This window comes from Chiloscyllium plagiosum, unplaced genomic scaffold (genome assembly GCF_037043375.1).
Source record: "Chiloscyllium plagiosum isolate Xiang-an unplaced genomic scaffold, Cpla_swu_hap1 HiC_scaffold_13, whole genome shotgun sequence".
Classification (NCBI taxonomy): Eukaryota; Metazoa; Chordata; class Chondrichthyes; order Orectolobiformes; family Hemiscylliidae; genus Chiloscyllium; species Chiloscyllium plagiosum.
In genome coordinates, this window is record NW_028270151.1 from 51,853,084 (window position 1) to 51,875,355 (window position 22,272).

Here is a 22,272-nt window from a genome sequence, read left to right on the forward strand (position 1 = left end):
GAGTATATCATCAAATTCCCTTTAATTCTTCAAATCAAAGATACTACGACTTCAACAGGTATTATGCATTAACTATATTCAATATGTACAGTGTAACCCAATGCATTGTGCCCAGTAGAGGTCCACAGTACATTGGTGCATCCTACCAACAAACATGAAGGAAATAAGTTTTTATTACATGACCTCTTCTCCTCTTTATCCTCAGTCAAACAATCTTGCAGCATGCACTGATCATACTATAGAAACTCAACTGGACTCACCACAGAAATGCGGTATTTACAAGAACAGGTCAAAGTTGAGAAGAATTAAAGGGAATTTGATGATATACTCAGTCACCAGAATGTAAACATGTAAACATGTGGCAAGTGGCTCACCTCCTGATTCCCAAAAACCGGTCCACCATCTGCAAGGCACAAGTCAGGAGTGTGATGGATTACTTTCCTGGATGAATGCAGCCTCAACAACACTCAGGAAGCTTGACACCATCCAGGATAAAGCAACACACTAGATTGGCACTGCATCCACAAGCATGCATTTCCTTCACCACCAATGCTCAGTAGCAGCAGTGCGTACCATCTATAAGGTGCACTGAAAAGATTTGCAAAAGATTCTTAGACAGCACCTTCCAAACCCATGACCACTTCTGTCTAAAAGAACAAGAGCAGCAGATATGGGAACACCACCACCTTCAAGTCTCCCTCCAAGCTACTCACCATCCTGACTTGGAAATATATCGCCGTTCTTTCACTGTTGCTGGGTCAAAATCTTGGAACTCCCTCCCTAATGGCATTGTGGGTCAACCCACAGTAGGTGGATTGTAGTGATTCAAGAAGGCAGCTCACCGCCTTCTGAAGGGCAACTAGGGATGGGCAATAAATGCTGGCTAGCCAGTGATGCCCACATCCCACAAAAATGAATAAATAAAAAAAACCTATGGTCACTAAATGAAAAGCAATGTACCTAGATTTTTGGATAGCTATGTTAAATCTATATGTTACTCTAGGATACGATTTACTTTCACCAGCATCTCTTTTGGTTGGGTGACAGATTCACACAATCAATCCTTCCCACATTCTCATCACCAAAACACGTGCTCAATGCTTTATTAGAAAGAAAGAAAAACAAGGTGCAAGAACATGGTCAACCAGCATGCAGCAATTATCCAAACCTGCACCAGGACAAATCATACAATTTAGAGACTTTCATACAAAAACATGGGCTCATGGGAAGATGTGTTGTGTCCAACCTAGGTCATATGTAGTAATGAGTAATGATCAAGTCCTGCGAAGAAATAGATGACATATCCAAATTGCATATCATTAGCCACCTATCACACAGCATGATAACTTGAATACTGAAGATGCTGCTGAAAATGTGTTGCTGGAAAAGCGCAGCAGGTCAGGCAACATCAAAGGAACAGGAGAATCGACGTTTCGGGCATAAGCCCTTCTTCAGGAAGGCTTATGCCCGAAACGTCGATTCTCCTGTTCCTTGGATGCTGCCTGACCTGCTGCGCTTTTCCAGCAACACATTTTCAGCTCTGATCTCCAGCATCTGCAGTCCTCACTTTCTCCTACTGAAGATGCCGGTCAACACTACATATCAATGACACATTACACACATTCATCTGCACACTGCAGAGTGAAGCTATGCTAACAAATTGTGATAACTGTATAAGGACCAGATTTGGTTATAGCATATGCCCATCAAGCTGTGATCTGAATACATAGAGACAATTATGGATATGTACCTTTGTACATGTAATTGGAAAGGGTTGTTTTTGTTTAAAGAGAAAAGAGGGAAGTATATGACACAGATTCCCAACCAAATAGGCCTGTATATTTAAGACAGTTACGTGATGTCATTTTGGATATAAAGGTAGCTGCCTCAAATTCAGTCACACTCTCTCCGTAATGAAGTCAGCACAGTCAATCATAGGTGTGTAATGTACATTAATATGAGTAATATATGTGTTATTGTATGATATCATAGCCTTGTAAATATTTATTAATGTTGTAAATAAACCAAACTACAAACAGCTTTTGGGTGTGTGGAGACAAAGGAAGGGCAAGGGCAGCACGATGGCACAGTGGTTAGCACTGCTGCCTAACAGCGCCAGAGACCTGGGTTCAATTCCCGCCTCGGGCAACTGTCTGCATGAGTTTGCACATTCTCCTTGTGTCAGCGTGGGTTTCCTCCAGGTGCTTCGGTTGCCTCCCACAGTCCAAAGATGTGCAGGTTAGGTGAATTGGCTATGCTAAATTGCCTGTAGTGTTAGGTGAACGGGTAATCGTAGGGGAATGCGTCTGGGTGGGTTGCTCTTTGGAGGGTTAATGTGGACTTGTTGGGCTGAAGGGCCTATTTCCACACTGTGAGTAATCTAATCTAATCATATAAATGCAAGTTCTTTCTTTTGAAACTATAAAATTCCTTCCTATCACATCTGCAACTTGAAATTAGCCAAATTTATACAGATGAATATTTCAAATTCATTCATGTGCCAAGTAGCCTACTGTTTCCAGAAGTTTGTAGAATGCAAAATTGAATAACAGAGAAAACTCAAGTCAGTTTGGAGATGTCACAGCATTACACTTATTAAAATTAAATTATTTAAGCCTTGTCCAGGTTCATTGAAATCATGAATGTGGAACTTCAATTTAGATCATAATGAGTAAGAGGCCTAGATTGGAGAAGCACAAATTTCAATGTGTTAAGGAAGTGGGAAGCTAAGCAAAAGAATATAAGGAACAGATAGTAATGATTTATTCTCAAAATTGTAGTTCAGACTTATATTAATAAGACAAATAAATCTTACTATAAATGCAGGATGCTCTTACATACTTAAACCAGTTTGCTTCAGTTATTGCAAATTGACATTTTCCTCTTTTTGACTGAATGTTTTGATATCATTATCCAAAAATTAATATCAGTTTAGGTTGTTTCTCAAATTGTCATTTGGAGCTTTAGAAAGCCAAAGATTCTGTCCTGTATCTTTCCAACTCTTCACCTTTCTGGTGCAAAGTGCTAAACCGCAGTTTTGCTGCAAACAAACTGCAAGTTATTTTTAACTTACACTGTTTTTGAATCTCCCGCTGATTCTTAACCAAAGTGTATAATTCAATCCAAGTGAAGATTTTAAAATGTAACTTTATATTTTTCTTGATGCTTTCTAGTTTTTTCGGAAATTCACACATGTTTAGTTTCAATAAAACTGTTGCTTCAAGTGCTCCATCCTGTTAATAATTCTCATAATCTTGTTTTATTGTGCCTTGAAAGTGTTAAGCAACTGCCACCTATAAGTTAGATAAAGTGTCTTCAGGTGTTCTCTCAAGTGTCTGTTACAACTTTTGGACAAAAGCAGAGTAAATAACCTCACACTATTTTTTTATCCTTCTTTGTTATTGTTGACAAGTAGTGTGACATGTTTTCATTTTCCACGCTATAGGATTAAAGGATTTTAAGCGCTATAGGACTGTAAGTTCCCAACACACGGAGTTTGGGGCAGGAGGTACAGACCAGTAACTAACACACGTGAAGCCTGGAAGGACTTGTAAATCCACAAGCAATGGCTTATTTTTCCCAGCATCTTCATTAACATATTATTTCCAGCCTTCCCAACCATTTAACTTGAACCAGAAGTCTGTTGCTGACCTTCATGAATCAATTTCTATTTGCTATTTAAAAGGACACTAGAAATAAAATTTGATGGATCCAGGAAACAAGAACGGAATGACAACAAATTGACAAAATGGAGTGCAAACTTCAAAGGTTTTATTTTGTTTTAGTCATGTCACCATAAATGTAATGCTGGGAGGCGTAAGGGTCTACAGGAGATATTATTCCCTACTGATGGGAAGTAGAAGCCAACCAGCGAAACTAAGAAAGTATTAAGTATAACTGGAAGTTGCCCACAAGGTCAGTAACAGTACAAGCGTGGTACCACATGCATGGGGTTAATGTCAAAAGCAATTTAGTGATGTAAGTAAAGCAGGAATACTGAATGGCACACTCAACTGCATCCTACTGTATGGATCACTCCAGATGCCAACATAACGTACAAGTACACCCATCTCTCCTTTATATTTATATTTCACATCCTTATGTCATTTAACCACTGATACTTACCTCATCCTTACGCAATTTCTTTACACATTAGTACTATCTAACCACCTATTCGAACCATGACTTTACTCTCACTCATTGGTCACTTCATTTGTTTCTTGTCAAAAAGAGCATAGTCCAAGATAGGCAATTAAAGGCAACCCTCCAGCTTTCACAAAACAGATAAGGAGATGTTGAACCTTAATGGAATCAAGCTGTGCTTAGCTCTTGGAAGTGGGATCCTCCCAGCTACCTGATTGTGGACTTAAATGTCAGACAGCTGTGTGACATACAGTGCTCACAGAGTTGACCTGATTACTGAAACATGCTCATGTAAATAATGATCAGTTAAGATTCTTCCCTTAACACCTCGAATTTGAGTGTGTAATCACCCACATGGCTTTCAAAAACCTGCAAGATGTCAGTTGTGACTCTTCAATGGGCCTGGCTAAGATGATGATTGGGTTTTAACCTGGTGATTCATATGTCACAAGTGGAAAGAGCAAATGGTGAAGACAGGGTTTACAATGGAGAGAGCAAGTTGGAAGCTGTAGATGTTGGAAAGGCCATTGACAAAGTGAAAACGTTTGGAGCAACAGCAAAGAACCTGCAGTGTACAGGTAGGCATTCCAGCTGCACTAGGCAAAAGTGAGGACTGCAGATGCTGGGAACCAGAGTCTAGATTAGAGTGGTGCTGGAAAAGCATAGCAGGTCAGGCAGCATCTGAGGAGCAGGAAAATCAACGTTTCGGGCAAAAGCTCTTCATCAGGAATGGAGGCAGGGAGTCTCCAGAGTGGAGAGATAAATTGGGCGGGCGGGGGGGGGGGGGGGGGGGGCTGGGGAGAAGGTAGCAAAGAGTTCTATAGGTGAATGGGGGTAGGGATGGAGGTGATAGGTCAGAGAGGAGTGTGGGGGAAGGTGGCAAAGAGTACAATTGGTGGATGGAGGTCATTCCAGCTGCACTGTCCACACTTGCTGAGAGATAGAAGGAGCCTATCTCACGCATGGCATCACATGATCTTTAAACTGCTATCTTCATCCTACCTCTACATCCCTCATTAGGGTTCAGAGGTATTTTTCAGAAGGCAAGTCTGATGAGATTAAATGGTTTTTCAGTCTTATCTCTATAATTTAAGGGCTGAGGACACTTCCTCCATAAAGAGCATGCTACTTGTACTTCCGTCTAATTTGATCTGGTTAAGGTGTGCTCAGGTTTTGAATCTTCCAAGGGTTAATGAGAAATTTTAAGTTCCAAGATCCACCTTATCCAGGTTTTAAACTTTGTTTGAAATCATTCTATTATAACTACAGTAGTAGTGGGATTGATGGAACAGTCAATGAAAATTACTCCCACTATGTTTAAAGAATTGTTTTCCTACCATTAATAAACATTATAACTGAAGTTGTATATTTTCAATTTAATGTTGAAACTTTAAAGAAAATAAACATTAAATACTGGCTAAACATATGGATTTATACTTTTAGCTTTTATAATCTTCATTTCAAGCTCTAATCCCTATTATGCTTAACACTTAAAGTTATGTGAAAAGGACTAAAGTCCATTAACTTGTATTCTTTTATAAACTCTCTCACAGTGGGTCAAAGTTTGGTGTGTACCTTAGGTTGTTATTCAGAATCAATTGCGTTTCTGATAATTGTGGCAAGTCTTTCTATGAATGGTAGGAAAAACCATTTTGATGGCCGCAGTCTAATCATGATGAATAAATCATGAAATGGAACTAAATGTGTGCCTGGATTTGTTTGTAGACAGAATGGATTTAGGAAATAATTCATCTGTTGAGTATTCAGATAAAGGAAAGTAGTGTAACAAGAACAGGGCAGATTCTCTTATTTATTAGTGGAAGAATAGTCTGCAAGTGTAACTTGAACATGTAAACATCAGAACAGAATACGAGACAGCTAAGATCTTTATAGGACATGTCTTCCTATTGAAAGCATATTGTTTTAATGATATCCTTTAACATGGAGCAAGATTTGAGCAGAATGAAATGTGCCAAACATGTGCAATGATAGCTGTTGCAAAATCAATGTGTCCTCACAGGACTCTGTTATGACCACACCTTTCTGTTTGGACTGTGGACTAAGATTGTTTTAAACAAAGGACTACGCACTTTGAAAAACAACTTACTAGAATTCATTAAATTGTGATTACACTGTTGCTATGTTCAAACAGTGGGGGGAGATGTCTGAGATGCCATAGGTGTGTATACATAGCAAACATCATCTCGAAACAGATTTCTGATTGGTTTGTCCAATCAGGACCAATTTTGTGGGCTAAGAGTTATCAGCATGACAACTCTCTGATTGATCCTTGGGACAGTGTACAGCTTGTGCGTGCACAATACTGTGGCAGAAGGTCTCGAGACTTCAAGAGACAGCATCTCTTTTTTTCTCTCTTGTCTGCAGTGAGGTAAGAAAGTTGCCTTGAATGAGTGATCAAAAGAATAAACAATTAATGTGTTACCCACTTTGTGTCTTTATTAAAGAACTGATAGAATTGGGAAATAATGAGGTTGGAGATTGGAAAAACAAAAGGAATACCTCATCAAATCCTATCGTCTAGAGTTATTGAACTGTCTCCTCGGTTTTTTTTTTGTCCACCCAATACATCTACGTTTGTTTGTTTGTATCAGTCTGCATATATGTAAGGGTTTAGGAAAGAGAGGATTAGCCAGCAATGGTTTAATTTGATAATTCATATTTTGTTTCTAAGATTAGAATTGATTTATTTGTAATAAATGGTAGTTTCTTGTTATGTACAGAATCTTAATCAGTGTTTTCTGTTCACCTGAGTCTATCATACATGTATATTGGGGAACTTTCAGTAACTTGATTAAATCATTCACTCGTGATGACCCTAGGAATAGTAGGGCTCGAATGTCAGTACATTTTCCCAAGTGGATTATGACAATTCCTTTTATCATATACCAAATATATAGGTGTCTATTCATCATGTCTGATCGCAATATTTTTTCAAGCTCCCAAGTGTATGGGGTTACCGACACATATTTGGTTATAAGCTACCCACTGATGCTAATTCTCACTTTTTACAGGACAAAGCACGCAATAGTGGTAGCTCCTTTCTGCCTTATATGATGATAATTTGCACAGTAAGGGTCAATCTTGCATTAAGCACACAATGTAAAGGGAGGAATGCTCGGAATCATAATTTTCATCCAGATGAATCAAAAACCCCTGGACCTTAGTAGTATAGTAAAGCATTGCACATCAGGACAGGCAAGGCATGCATTTTGTTTGAGCAGTCTACTTATTACTTGTACCTCTTCATTCATCTCAGCAAAAATCACTTTCAAACAGCTTGACAACTTTATCTTTCATTCTGAAGACTTCCAACTGCCAATGTCCAACCTTGCAGTGCTTTACTAACTATTATCTCTTCTTTTTCCTCAAGATACTTCTCAAAATGGGTGATGTTAAACACATCTCAGGTCAGTCTTCCAGAGGATGCGATGTTTAGTGCTGCATCTCTCCCACGCACTACCACTATGATTGGTACCAATTCAGGCAAGAGCATATTAGGGTGGGGACAGGGAGAGGTACTCCCCTCTGGTGAAACACCCAAAAGTCAGGGTGAGCAGATATGCATGCCAGGATCAGCCCAGGAAATGACTTACCAAACAGAGAAGTTGTCAACTCTGCTGATCAGAACAAAGATGGGAACCTCAAGGATACAGGCTTAAAAAGAAAACCTCTTTTAACAAATAATGCAAGTATTGTAAGGCTTGTCAAGGCATTGCCACATCAAGGCTGTATGATGGAGTAGTCTAGTTCCAGTTTGTCCCCTTCTGGAACAATATAACCTAGCCTTTACATGAATCTGTGCTACTAGCCCATGTGCCTTTAGTGGAAGCTCATGCAATTTCCATCCAGACTTTTGACTCCACTTTCGAAATAGTGGATCACATTAATAGTGGCTTTCAAATCACCACACATTCATAGACATCATGAACTATAGGTCTTTTGCTCTGACACAGAGTAGAAATAGTACATGATGCTTACATCTGCTTTTCTACCACATCTCAAATTATGTATGGTGTCAACAAGTTGAGAGGACCAGATTGCTGTGGTGGAAACTGATGTGCAGCTGGGTTTTATCAGCTGAAAGTACTGGGACACTGTTGTCCATGAGCAATCATAAGGATCCAAATATGAGCAGCGAATGTCTTCTATCAACTTTCCTCATACCGTAAGGATAGCATCTCAATTGATTTTTGAAAAAAAATCATTCACGAGATGAGACTTCACTGGCTAGGTCAACATTTATTGCCCAACCCGAATTCCTCAGATGGCTTTTAAAAGTCATTTCTGTGGGTCTGGAGTCACATATGGGCCAGACCAGACAAGGATGGCAATTTCCTTCCCTAATGGACATTAGTGAACCAGTGTTTTTCTGAAAATTGACAAATGTTTCATGATCATCATTAGACTCTTAATTTCAGGTTTTTTTTATTTAATTCGAATTCTGTCATCTGCTATGGCAGGAATCGAACCTGGAATGCTAGAGTGAGTAAAATCTCTAAAGAAAAGAACTATTGTTTGACATGTTTGAGGAATGCATTTGTCATCATGTTTATTACCTTTAATACATTTGGCTGTTTGGTCGACAGTATCTTTTCAGGGCACTTCTAAATCTACATTGTCATTGATTGAGAACTTGACTGAGCACTTTCAGTTTTATTTAATAGAGGTTTAAGGGAGTGGTCATTCGGTTTGCAGATGTACCATATATGGAGATGGAAGGTAGGGGAATGAGTAAAATTGTTGTGCACTTATCATCCTTGACAGCTAAACATTAAGGTGATCCTTATTCCTCTGCATCTCTTCACTGGAGGGAAGGTTGTTGATGAAGCATCTGAAGATGGCTGGGCCTTGGACATTAGTTTGAGGAATCCTGCAGAGATGTCCTGCAGTGGAGATGACTGAACTCCTACAACCACAACCATTCCTTGATGCCACAAATATGGCCTTGATGTCAAGGGCAATCACTGCCACGTCATCTCTGGAATTCAGCTCTTTTTTGGTTCTTGGAAGCCAGTCATATCAGGCCAGGATGTCCTTGCAGTTTATCAGAGTTGGAGATCTAACCAACTATAAGCCAGCCAAAGAAATACTGTGGCTACAAGAGCAGGTCAGAGGCTGGGATTTATTTTTTTTATTTTGTCTTGGGCTGTGAGCTGACAAGACTTATATTTGTTATATTTCCTTAATTAGTCTTGATAAGATGATACTGAGTATGACAATTTACTACCCAAACCTTCCAATCATCTGAAATGCACAAGTCAGTTGTCTGATGATTCAATGGATCAAATGGCCTAATTCTGCTCCTGTGTCATATGGAAATAACCCCCACTTGCCTGAGTGAATGCAGTTCCGACAACACTGAAGAAACTCATCACCATCCAAAACAAAGCACCCTTTTAAGTGGCACTCCATCCACCACTTTGAACAATCACCCCCTCCATCACTAACATACAATGGTAGCAGTGTGCACCATCAATAAGATGACTACAACAATTTTACAAGTTTCCTATCAATTTAGGGTGGCGCGGTGGCTCAGTGGTTAGCACTGCTGTCTCACAGCGCCAGGGACCTGGGTTTGATTCCAGCCTCTGTGTCTGTGTGGAGTTTGCACATTCTCCCCATGTTTGCGAGGGTTTCCTCCTGGTGCTCTGGTTTCCTCCGACAATCCAAAGATGTGCAGATTAGGTGAATTGGCCTTGCTAAATTGCCCATAGTGTTCTGGGATGTGTAGGTTATATGCATTAGTCAGAGGTAAATATAGGGTAGGGGAATGGGTCTGGATGGGTTACTCTTCAAAAGGCCAGTGTGGACTTGTTGGGCCAAAGGGCCTGTTTCCACACTAGGGATTCTAATTCCCTTCCAAACTCAGCCTGTACTACCGGGAGATCAAAGAGAGCAGATGCATAGGAACACCATCAATGACAAGTTCCTCTCCAAGACTCACCCCATACCTGGCTTGGGGCTACATTGCTGTTTCTGTCACTGAATCAAAATATTTTTTAGCAGTCAGTAGTTTTGACATATCCACCCCGGTAGACTACTATTTTGGGATGAGTAAGAAATGCCGGCCTTGCCACCAATATACACATCTCATGAAAGAATAAATGAAAAAATTAGTACGTAAGTTATATTGAGTTTTGTTTTGGAAGTGAAGCTTTTTATGTTGTTGCATGTGCCTTCCTACAAGAGAGAAAATAATTAAATAAATAACAGTATTGCAGCTATAATTTTGCACTCTACAATTTCATATGAAGCTGAGAGGGAGAGGATAGGAGAGATGGGGATCAGAAGAAGAGAGGCTGTATAAATAAAGACATAAAAAAGAGACTGGTTGGGGAGGGAGCATGAGGTGAGCAATTGTCTTTTTCAATGCTAACTTCAATTTTATATAAACGGTTGAATTTCAAAACCAGCTATTTAGCTCATTTCTGATTTGTTGACAGTTAAAAACGTTAAGTTATTTGAAGCTGAGAAACAGTTTCTAAAACTTAACAACTGTATGTAAATGTACTAAATAGAGAGGGCTAAACAGAACTTTGAGAGCATCTTTATAAAGAATGTACAAGAGAATAAGGGTAGAAGGGAATAGCAGGTTGAAGTTGAGGGCTGACTTATTACTGGAGCAATGGAAATGGAATCAGGTTAAGACGAACTGAATATTAGTCAAGGTGGAAAAAGAGAAAGGATAAAGTTGAGTGATATGTTGATAATGTAAATCAACGGGGGAGCTGTAGGTTTGGTAATGAAAATGAGCAAGATTAGAAGGAACAGGATAAGAGAAAGATTACTTGTTAATTTTTTAAAAAGTTAACCTCAGCGAAGCAAGTGGAAGCTGTGGAATAAAGGGAGAACTAGCCATTTGGATACAGAACTGGCTCAAAGGTAGAAGACAGAGGGTGGTGGTGGAGGGTTGTTTTTCAGACTGGAGGCCTGTGACCAGTGGAGTGCCACAAGGATCGTTGCTGGGTCCTCTACTTTTTGTCATTTACATAAATGATTTGGATGCAAGTATAAGACGTATAGTTAGTAAGTTTGCAGATGACACCAAAATTGGAGGTGTAGTGGACAGTGAAGAGGGTTACCTCAGATTACAACAGGTTCTGGACCAGATGGGCCAATGGGCTGAGAAGTGACAGATGGAGTTTAATTCAGATAAATGCAAGGTGCTGCATTTTGGGAAAGCAAATCTTATACACTTAATGGTAAGGTCCTAGGGAGTGTCGCTGAACAAAGAGACCTTGGAGTGCAGGTTCCTAGCTCCTTGAAAGTGGATCGCAGGTAGATAGGACAGTGAAGAAGGCATTTGGTATGCTTTCCTTTATTGGTCAGAGTATTGAGTACAGGAGTTGGGAGGTCATGTTGCGGCTGTACAGGACATTGGTTAGGCCACTGTTGGAATATTGCATGTAATTCTGGTCTCCTTCCTATCAGAAAGATGTTGTGGATCTTGAAAGGGTTCAGAAAAGATCTACAAGGATGTTGTCAGGGTTGGAGGATTTGAGCTACAGGGAGAGGCTGAACAGGCTGGGGCTGTTTTCCTTGGAGCGTCAGAGGCTGAAGGGTGACCCTATAGAGGTTTACAAAATTATGAGGGGCATGGATAGGATAAATAGACAAAGTCTTTTCCCTGGGATTGGGGAGTCCAGAACTAGACGGCATAAGTTTAGGGTGAGAGGGGAAATATAAAAGAGACCTAAGGGGCAACATTTTCACACAGAGGGTGGTACGTGTATGGAATGAGCTGCCAGAGGATGTGGTGGAGACTGGTACAATTGCAACATTTAAGAGGCATTTGGATGGGTATATGAATTGGAAGGGTTTGGAGGGATATGGGCCGGGTGCTGGCAGGTGGGACTAGATTGGGTTGGGATATCTGGTCGGCGTGGACAGGTTGGTCCGAAGGGTCTGTTTCCATGCTGTACATCTTTATGACTCTATCATTGAAACAAGGGGGTGTGGAGAGCTAGAAGGGAAGAATAGAAAGGGAGACCCATGTTTTGTCCTGCAAATTGCAGATCCTCAATGAACTTAGCCAGCAACATTTTAGATTGAAGAGCAACAATATTAGCTCAAATGGTCCTTGTTGTTATAACCAGACCCTGGATAAGGTTCCTAAGTTTATTATGGGATGCCCAAATTGTTAGCCCAATGGAAGTAAGGATGACTTTCAACATCTCATCATCTTATCTGCGCTGACACCAATTGTTACAGTTAACCTGAGAATGTAATTTTTTAAAAAAGTTTTGTGATTTACATATGAAAGAAGTGAAACTATCATGGTCATTCTAACAGATGAGAGACTTAACAATATATTTTTCAATGTATAATTTCAATTACATCACACTAAACTTTTGCCATAAATTCTGCATCTTACAATTGTGCACTCAATAACCATCTGATGAAGGAGCGAAACTCCGAAAGCTCATGCTTCCAATTAAATCTGTTGGACTTTAATCTGCTGTTGTGTGATTTGTAACTATTTAAATCATGGGAGTCTGCTGTTCTGTCATGTCGTTCTGTACTATTCTTAATTTGCAAATTCATAAGACCTGTCCCTCCCATCCCTTATATTAGGCAAGTGTTAGTGTTTGCAAATATATCATTAAGTGTTTTGGAAATGTAGAGTTTTTTCTGTACTTTGCTTTCAGCACAGTTAATTTTATAAATGAGGGTTCCATTGGTCGGCCATTGTAGCTGGATGAGATGAAAGAGTATCCTCATCAAAAAAATTGCACAGTCCAGCTGATATGAGAACGGGAAAGCGTGGAGACCTAACACTGTATGTGACCAGTAACTATACTGATGAAAGCAAAATATTGCAGATGCTTGAAATCTGAGAATAAAAACAGAAAATGATGGAAACTTTACAGATCTGGTAACAGCATTCAGAGAGAAACCCACTTAATGTTAAGTCCAGAGATGTTTTCAAGGTTTCGGTGACTACCCATATTTTTTTGTGCATGTAAAGGAAGACATTCCACTCCTGAATGTGCAACTTGTACACAACAATAAACAGTACATCCTGCCCAGCTTACTACAACTAGGGCACAGTGTTGTTATCTCCCTTGCACCCGGAAATTAGGAAGTCAGGTCAGTTGACTGGGGATGAGACTTATTCTCGATCAGCTGACTTTGATTCCTGTGGTTATCTGAGCACAGATGCTATTGAATATTATTGCCAGCAAAGATAATAGAATAATTGACCTTCTGCAAAAGAGGCCTGTTTGCTTTCACAGGCAGTACAGGCCCAAATAGATTTATTGTCATCTGGTGTATATAGCATAATTTTGCTCTGTAAAAAGGCTAGCCCCCAGACATCTAAAAGAAAAAAAATGCATGAAAGTGGTATGAAGATCAGCAGGAAAATGAAGGTGTTAATCAAGAGAAAAGGCAGGCAACCCCACCATGTGCTAGAATCATGTGCCAGCAAGTAATTATCGAGAAGTTCAGCTGAATAATCTCTCCTTCCTACCAAAGCAAAGGTACACGCAGACAAACCACATGAATGTCCTGAAAATATACACTTTCTCTGGTAATGTACAAACATAATTAAAAATATTAAGGTCAGCAGCTAAGAAAACAAAACACATCAGCAAGCTATTCTGTCACTCTTAATTCCATATTTCAAAATAATTATCAATTGTGAAACAATCACCACATCAATGCAAGGCTCTTTTCTTGACTTCTGTGATATTTTACTTATTCAAATACTCCAACAACGTGATTTCCCTCTAGTGTCAGTTTGGGAATTGGAAGGTTGCTGAATGTCGACTGATGGTATTTGAGATACCAGTGCTAGGTCGCTCCCAAGGAGCTGTGCCAATAGAACAGACTTCTAAATGTCGATGTTGGCCAGGACTTAACTCAGCTGGCTGGCTGTAACCGAGAGGGCACTAGATGTAAAACTAGCAGCAGAAACAGATTAGCTATCATCCTGAGAGATGATGTCAGCTGCCTTGTCCATGACATCTATGACACTCTCAGTGGAGTGAGCCTCACTATGCCCATTGCTGTATATAAGAACAGAATCACACATAAAGTATGATACTTAAAGTTCTATTCTCACACCTCTTTGTACTTTTAAATATCGGTGGTCTGAAGTTCTATTGGTCTTGACAGAGTGGCCACTAGATATTCCATCACAGTGGTTCCCACTGCTGATCACTAGCTTCATCGATTACTTTATAATTTCATTCCATTTGTGCCATGCCAAAAGTTGGGACACAAAAGACAATGTGAAAATATACACTTCAGTGAACTTCATAATGTTTCAAAATATATTTTGCTTGTTATAAATTTATTGAAAAAACTATTGGTTCTAAAATTTCCAGATGAGAAATTTGTTTCAAAATGTTTTGAGTGATTTCTAGATTTATTTCTAGACAGTTCAGAATTACTGGGTGATGCAATTACAGAGTTTCTATTTTAAGCGTGGACATAAGTATTTCATTAGAAATGAGTTGCAAAGTATTAATGTTTTGATCAAGTAGAATGGGAGAAAATGTTTTTACTCATAGGAGGATCAATAAACAATGAATAGATTTCAGGCACTAGCTTTGAGGTGCAAGGGGGTTTGGTGGTGGGAATGGAGGAAGTTGCTTAGCATTGTTCTTATGACATGGCTGGTTAATTGTTATGATCTCAAATACATTGCCTGAAAAGATGGTGGAAGCAGATTCAACAGTAACATTCAAAGGTAGATTGGATATTTGCCTGAACAAAAAAATGTTGCATTGTTATGAAAAATGAATGGGGATGGAGGCAAATAGGATGGCATTTTCAAAGAATTTTCTGCAATATTATTTTATGAACAGTGTGCTGAAAATGGTGGCCAATGGTATTGTCAACAGGAAGTGCTGTCTCAAGATATTTACTAACATATATGTATAAAAATTAATCAGACAAGAGACTTGCATTCTATTTTATTGGACATAATTCAAGTCTAGTTCTGACCCAATGCACTACCTATTCCTCTGCACCAGAACATGTGCATGCATTGAACATACTTTTATAAGCATAAGTCACAGTACAGTATCTGCACTATGAAACCAATGGTTATACATCGAATATTGAATTTTGTTTATGTTGAAAACTGTTCATTGTGTACCTAAGATTAAATTTATAGCAGGAATAATTTTAAAATATAATTAATTTTAAGCTGTAATTTCAGTAATAAAAGATATAATGTTCGGTAAGACTGTTAGACACTAAGCATGCAGAGTTCAAACAATTTAGGAAAGCAACTTGCTTGAAATCAATTTACCTTCTATTAATAGGAAATGAATATTTGAAAAGTAACTCTGAGTAAGTTGTCAGTGATCTGAAATATTTTGATATCATCTCTCTAACATGTCTTTCTTTGATGAGGGTCAGGGGGGGATTTGCCCTGGTGCAGGTGTTATCGAAAAACTACAGTACGCCAGTTACCTGAGTCAGCTAAAACGTATGAAGGAACAAGCACAAGTGATTAATCAAACTATTGCAGAACTAGCGACCATGCCGTATCTGCACGAAATGAGTCAACATGAAATTGAACTGGTAAAACAACTTTCTGTACATCTTCTGCTTTAAATGTTCACATATTAAAAATGTTATTTCCAAATTCAGTATATTACTGTGCAAAGTAATGTTAAGTATTGCTTGGTAAAAATTTATCATAGGTTGGGGCATAAAACTGCAAATGACATAACCCTGTTTGATACTTGTTTTGACAGGGGAGGAATCTTTGGTGGCAACATTGCAGAACACTGTTATTTGCTTTGGTCACATAGGATAATGTTTGTGAACTTAGTTGGGTATTCATATCACTGTGGCACCATCCACATTCTCTGGGTAAAGAAGCTTCTCCTGAATTCTCTATTGGATTTATTAGTGACTATCTACTTTTAAAGGCTTCAAGTTTTGATCTCATCCTTCGCCTTCCTAAGCATTAATTATACCACAAACTGATTGTTTCTTTAGAAATTTTGAAATGATATTTCTGATCCCTAATTTCACTTTATTTATCTAAATGGTGAAAGTGATAGCACAGATCCTAGTGGAACACCACTTCCTGGTTATCATGTGCCATGTCATTTTATTCAACTGAGCAAGAATTGATTCCTGTCATACTAATTTCCATTGGAATATGTCAGAAGTATTTACTTGGGATAATCGACCACCTGTTACACAGGATGACAACAATAGATATAATTCCAGATGCCAACTACTGTACGCATCTATGACAAATGATATGCATTCGTCTGTGATAGCAGAAGCACATCTAGAATAAAACTACATAGCAAATTGCAACAAATGGAACAAGACTAGATCCATTCTTATCATATTCCCACCAAGGCATTACCTTAATTTATAGAAATAATGTAAAAGATATTCATAAAGATATATTATCAAAAAAAGGATTCTTATTATTTAAAGGAAAAAGATGAATGTTGTATAACTGTATAAGTTCCAGATCAGACGGACACTGTATATTTCTAACAGTTAGATGACATCATAATCTGTCTTTCCAGTGTAAAGATCTTCATCAAGAGTCTTTCCATGTTCTTCAAGATGCTGCTTCTCACTAATCTAATGAATATCTAATTATGTAACACTTCTCACGATTTGCTTAACCTTGTCAGCATCACGTGCTGTGTGTTTCTGGCTCATGTTCGAAAGGGATTGGAAGACAAGTCTTGAATAAGAGATTCTAATATCACTTTCTGACTTGTGCTCTCCCACTGACTTAAAATGGCCCCTCACGTGTATGCAATAAAAGCAGTCTCCCAGCAACTTTTGTAAGTCATGTACTGTACAGGAGCTTTTCTTTTTAACTGCAGAAAACTCTGTAAATTAGAAGTAATTCAAGGAGTCCATGAATCATGCTGATATAAAAGTCTTAAAGTACTTGCACAAATATTTACAATCTTCGTGAATAAAGTTTTCCCAACCGCAAGTACAGTGATGCGATTCATATGGCCCCATGAGACACTGATGATGCACGTGTAAACAAAGAACACGGATGGTGGCTCACAAATCCAAATACTCTGAAGTACGCAGCATGATAAAGATTAAAACCCCTGTAGTATTAAAGCAAGGACTGCAGTTTTAACTGGGGAAACAGACAAAACTGAAAAAGGGCATTAAAGCAAAACAGTGTTAATCATGGCAATGTAAAATGTGGAGAACCTGTAGATTTCTGATGTTGCCAAGCAGGCTTGACTGTAATCACAAAGCGTTTTCACCATTTCTTTATTTTCACTGTGATTTTACCATGTTCAGTTTTCAATGATCCCATGTTGCATCTGACCATTCTGTTTTCAATAATTGTCTAGAGTTTGTCTTCATTTTGAAACCCCTTGTAAGTTTTATTGTCATACTTTTTTTTGTAGTCCACACATTTTGCTGTTATGAGTTCCTCTCTTATCCACTGGGATCTGTGCCATTTATTTTCAAATTCCATTTCAACAATGTCTTTTGCTTCCATAATTCCAATTTTTATTTGGTTTAACTCCTATAATTATATTTTTATACATTTGTAAATTATATATTGCTGACTGTAATTCATAGTAAATAACTATTCTTTTTTTCGGATTTTGCTTTATTTGTGGTTGATGGGTTGAGTTATAAAAGTTGCAGTACAGGTTCAGCTGCTGCTGTCTCTGCTGAATAACATCATACAAATATTTAACCTAGTTGGTTTTATTGCCACTAGTCATTTTTTAGCCGCCTCTGATCTTTTAAATTGCAAATGAAATATATGTTTGCTATTATTGACCCAAAATTCAGTGATGCTGATAGCAGTATCCATTATTATGGAGTAAATCAAGGATCAACAGGTGTTGACATGTGTATTTAAACATGGAAACAGTCAATCGCTGTCAATTACCTGTGCTCCTCTATTGGGTTTATTGTTACCATTCTTACCAATGGACCTATGTTGAATAATATAAAATGGCATGAATTTTGGATATTAAACCACTAATTCCTTACCAATTCTTCAGGAGAAAGTGAGGGGTAGTGTATTCAAGAGGAAGTGATTTTTTAAACCATGTGCTAATTGATAATTATTGTCAACTGATCTCTCTGGTCTGAAACATTGATATTGAAGTTTTGTTCCTTTGGAAATTAATTAATTATTTTTGGGAGATTTTTTATAAAAACAAGAGTTATTTTTCTGTCTGTTTCATTTCTCTTTATGTCCCCCATTATCCTTAATCCTTCCCAATTTCTGTGTAATTGATTTCAATTTTCTCATTTTATATTTCCAGCTTTATTCTTCCTGGCCTACATCCTCCAGCTGTCAAATTCAATTACCTTTGAAAACCAGCATGGAGTCGTGATGCATGATTCATATGTGGCATTGGTTCTGGTATAGACAGTAAGCAAACCTTGCTGCCTATATCAGAACCAATGCCTGTAATATTAAAGCAAGGACTGCAGTTTTAACTGGGGAAACAGACAAAACTGAAAAAGGGCATTAAAGCAAAACAGTGTAAATCATGGCAATGTAAAATGTGGAGAACCTGTAGATTTCTGATGTTGTAAAAGAGGTAAAAACAATGACTGCAGATGCTGGAAACCAGATTCTGGATCAGTGGTGCTGGAAGAGCACAGCAATTCAGGCAGCATCCGAGGACAGGCAAAATCGACGTTTCGGGCAAAAGCCCTTCATCAGGAATAAAGGCAGAGAGCCTGAAGCGTGGAGAGATAAGCTAGAGGAGGGTGGGGGTGGGAGAGAGTGGCATAGAGTACAATAGGTCAGTGGGGAAGGAGATGAAGGTGATAGGTCAGGGAGGAGAGGGTGGAGTGGATAGGTGGAAAAGGAGCTGGGCAGGTCGGACAAGTCCGGACAGGTCAGGGGATCGAGTTTCTGATGTTGCCAAGCAGGCTTGACTGTAATCACAAAGCGTTTTCACCATTTCTTTATTTTCACTGTGATTTTACCGTGTTCAGTTTTCAATGATCCCACGTTGCACCTTACCATTCTGTTTTTACTAATTGTGTAGAGTTTTATCTTCATTTTGAAATCCCTTGTAAGTTTTTTTGTAACACCTTTTTTGTAGTGCACACATTTTGCTGTTATTAGTTCCTCTTTTATCCACTGGGGTCTGTGCCATTTATTTTCAAATTCCATTTCAACAATGTCTTTTGCTTCCATAGTTCCAATTTTTATTTAACTTTGCTGCCTGGTAATTTAATGGTTTGCAGTCAGTGATATGTGCACTGTTGAGTAGCTACTTGTACAAAATTTTGAGAAACTAGAATGATAGTTCAAGCTTACCAGCACACTTAAATCAGTCTGCTGCTCTGGGGGGTGAACTTTTGTTTTGACCCAATGCTGTGTAACTCATATGAGTGATTTTAACACAATGTGGCATGTAATATATTTCTTCGATGTTCATAAGAGACTTGGTAAGATATTGCACTGGAGGTCTTCATGCAGAAAGTGGAGAGGATGTGTCATCTATTTACAAGGGTCAAGGAATCCTTCCACACAAATGTTGTGAAGGCAATGTGATCTGGTAGCCATTGTGGTCAGTGTCAGAAATCTAACCTCCAGGACCAGGACAAAGTTCTGCAAGGCGTTTCATGACCTGTCACAAGTTGTTCAGTACAAAGAATGGCTCTTCACTGACCATGTATCACCAACTGCATCATTAGCTTCACACACTGTTCAATTTCATCATATCCCAATCGCTGAACTACCAATATTCCCTATCAATCATGAGTCACTCTTAACATTTATAACTTCACCTCACCTTCATCTGAGCACATCCACATCTCATCAGCGCATCAACACATATTTCATCAAACTTGCCTCTAATTGCCATCTGACATGTTACCAGTAACAAGACTAACCAGCAGGTAACAGATTAGATTCCCTACATTAGATTAGATTCCCTACAGTGTGGAAACAGACCATTTGGCCCAATACGTCCACACCGAGACCCATTCCCCTACATTTACCCCTAATCAATGCACCTAACACTATGGGCAATTTAGCATGGCCAATTCAACTGATCTGCATATCTTTGAATTGTGGGAGGAAACCTGAATACCCGGAGGAAACCCACGTAGACACAGGGAGAATGTGCAAACTCCACACAGACAGTGGCTCAAGGGTGGAATCACCCGGGTCGCTGGTGCTGTGAGGCAGCAGTGCTAACCACTGAGCCACCGTACAGATATGGCTGAATGTCCTCACCCTCTGTAGTTGATGTTGTATGCCTGTATTGCGTAGGCTATAACTAACACCGAGGTTAAAACATCCAGGATGTTAGGAGGGTGGCACTAGCATTTTCTGACCATTAACATTTAAAGAGAAATTCAAAGATCTAGTAATTGACTGAAATTATTCACACAGGTGCGGTGGTTTCAAACAATAAATTCTACCTGACAAGAAACAATACTAATCAAATAAGCACTGTTTATGTGAATTAGTATTTACACTGCACATCAAAAAGAATAAAAATCTCACATGTTTAGAGGAAAATTCTCTATTGGACCTCTCTTGTTCTTTATGACTTTCTTATTTACTTTGCTGTTGAAGGTTATTTCACTTCTTGGCACTAAATCAATGTGCCACAGCTTTCAGAATTTCTTTATTTCAAACTTTATTTTATTCATAGAAAATATCTCCACATAGCCACTAAAGCAGTTCATTTCTGTACAGTAGCATATGAAGAACCAAACATTAGAGTTTGACTGTATCCAACAAACAAACCGAAGGCATTTCTTACTTGCACAAGACTATATTTACATACATTTGAGGCACCAGAAGGGTCCAATAACCGAACAGACTGAAAGAACTTAAACGGTGACCTTTCCCCACTTAGCGTTGACGGGAGCTGATGCAAGCTTTTGTGGGTCCCTCAGCACATTGTCCTGGACCTTGAAATGTGCCAATCTGCAACACTCATTCAAGGTCAACTCTTTGCTCTGGAAAACTAGCAAGTTTTGGGCAGTCCACAAAGCATGTTTCACAGAGTTGGTGGTCCTCTAGGCACAGTCCCCATTTGTCTCGGTGTATGTCTCGGGGAACAGACAGCTGAGCACAGAATCCTGTCTCATGCAGCTACTCTGGACACACCTCTACAAAACCCACTGCCACTTCCTCCAAACTTCCTTTGCCAAGGCACATTCCAGCAGGAGATGTGTGACAATCTCTAGTCCCTATACCCCACAAGTGCTTGGAGAGCAGCGCATAGAGTCCAGGCATACATGAAAGATCTCATAGGTAGTGCCCTTCTTGCCACCAACCAAACTATGTCTTGGTGCTTGTTGGTAAGTTCTGGTAATGAGGCATTGTACCAAATGACTTTGACTGTCTGCTCAGGGAACAACCCAAGAGGATTTATTTTCCTGCAGGTTCTCGAGAATTCTATGTGCTGACCACTTCCTGATAGACTTGTGGTCAAAGGTATTTTTCTTTGCAAATTTCTCCATAAAAGTCAGGTGATATAGAACGGTCCAACTACTTGGAGTGTTCCATGGCAACAAGGCCAGACCCATCCTTTGACATTGGGAACAGGTAGAACCTCAACCTGCAGTGATACTTTGTGTCTGTGCACAGCTTCATGCATCCACGTGCAAAGGGAACCATTAGGATGAGGGCAACACTGGGTACTTTCGGGTGGATGGATGATTTTGGATCCCAGGATCTTAAAGTTAGAGGTACAAGTATTAAATTATGCACCAGTTGAATACTTATTCAGGAGTCAGACTATATATTTAATAATCAAATCTTTCATGAGTACCTATTAACTTAAGCAGAATACTTCAGTTTCTGTGAATAGATACTTTTGACAGGGTGGGGTGTAGGATAATTACCCAGAAGAATCCTTAAACTTTCAGGCTGTTCCGGCTGTTGTGATTGGAGATTCTGCAGGATCCACATGTGCATCTCCCATCTATGCTTCAGAAGGGATTATCTGGTAAAAGTAGTGCCAATATGTCCACTTAATGTTATAAATTTCTGTTTAACAATTGTTTGTCTTAGAATCTCCTGTTGTGTCCTACGCTGTGCACATTGTTACCTTTTCTCCATTCCTACATCAATCCTGCAAGATTTTGGGGTGCAAATTAATTTTAATTATAAGAACTATGTCAGTTAGAATCACAGAC

General features: G+C 39.0%; 1 protein-coding gene across 1 annotated transcript in view; it reads left to right on the forward strand.

Annotated features, from left to right (window-relative positions):
* Positions 1–22,272, forward strand: part of LOC122555930 (spermatogenesis-associated protein 16-like) — a 122,197-nt gene that overhangs the window by 91,779 nt on the left and 8,146 nt on the right. The window contains exon 8 of the mRNA XM_043702210.2: positions 15,538–15,702. Coding sequence (XP_043558145.1) covers positions 15,538–15,702 — 165 coding nt within the window. The remainder of the gene's footprint in view (positions 1–15,537; positions 15,703–22,272) is intronic.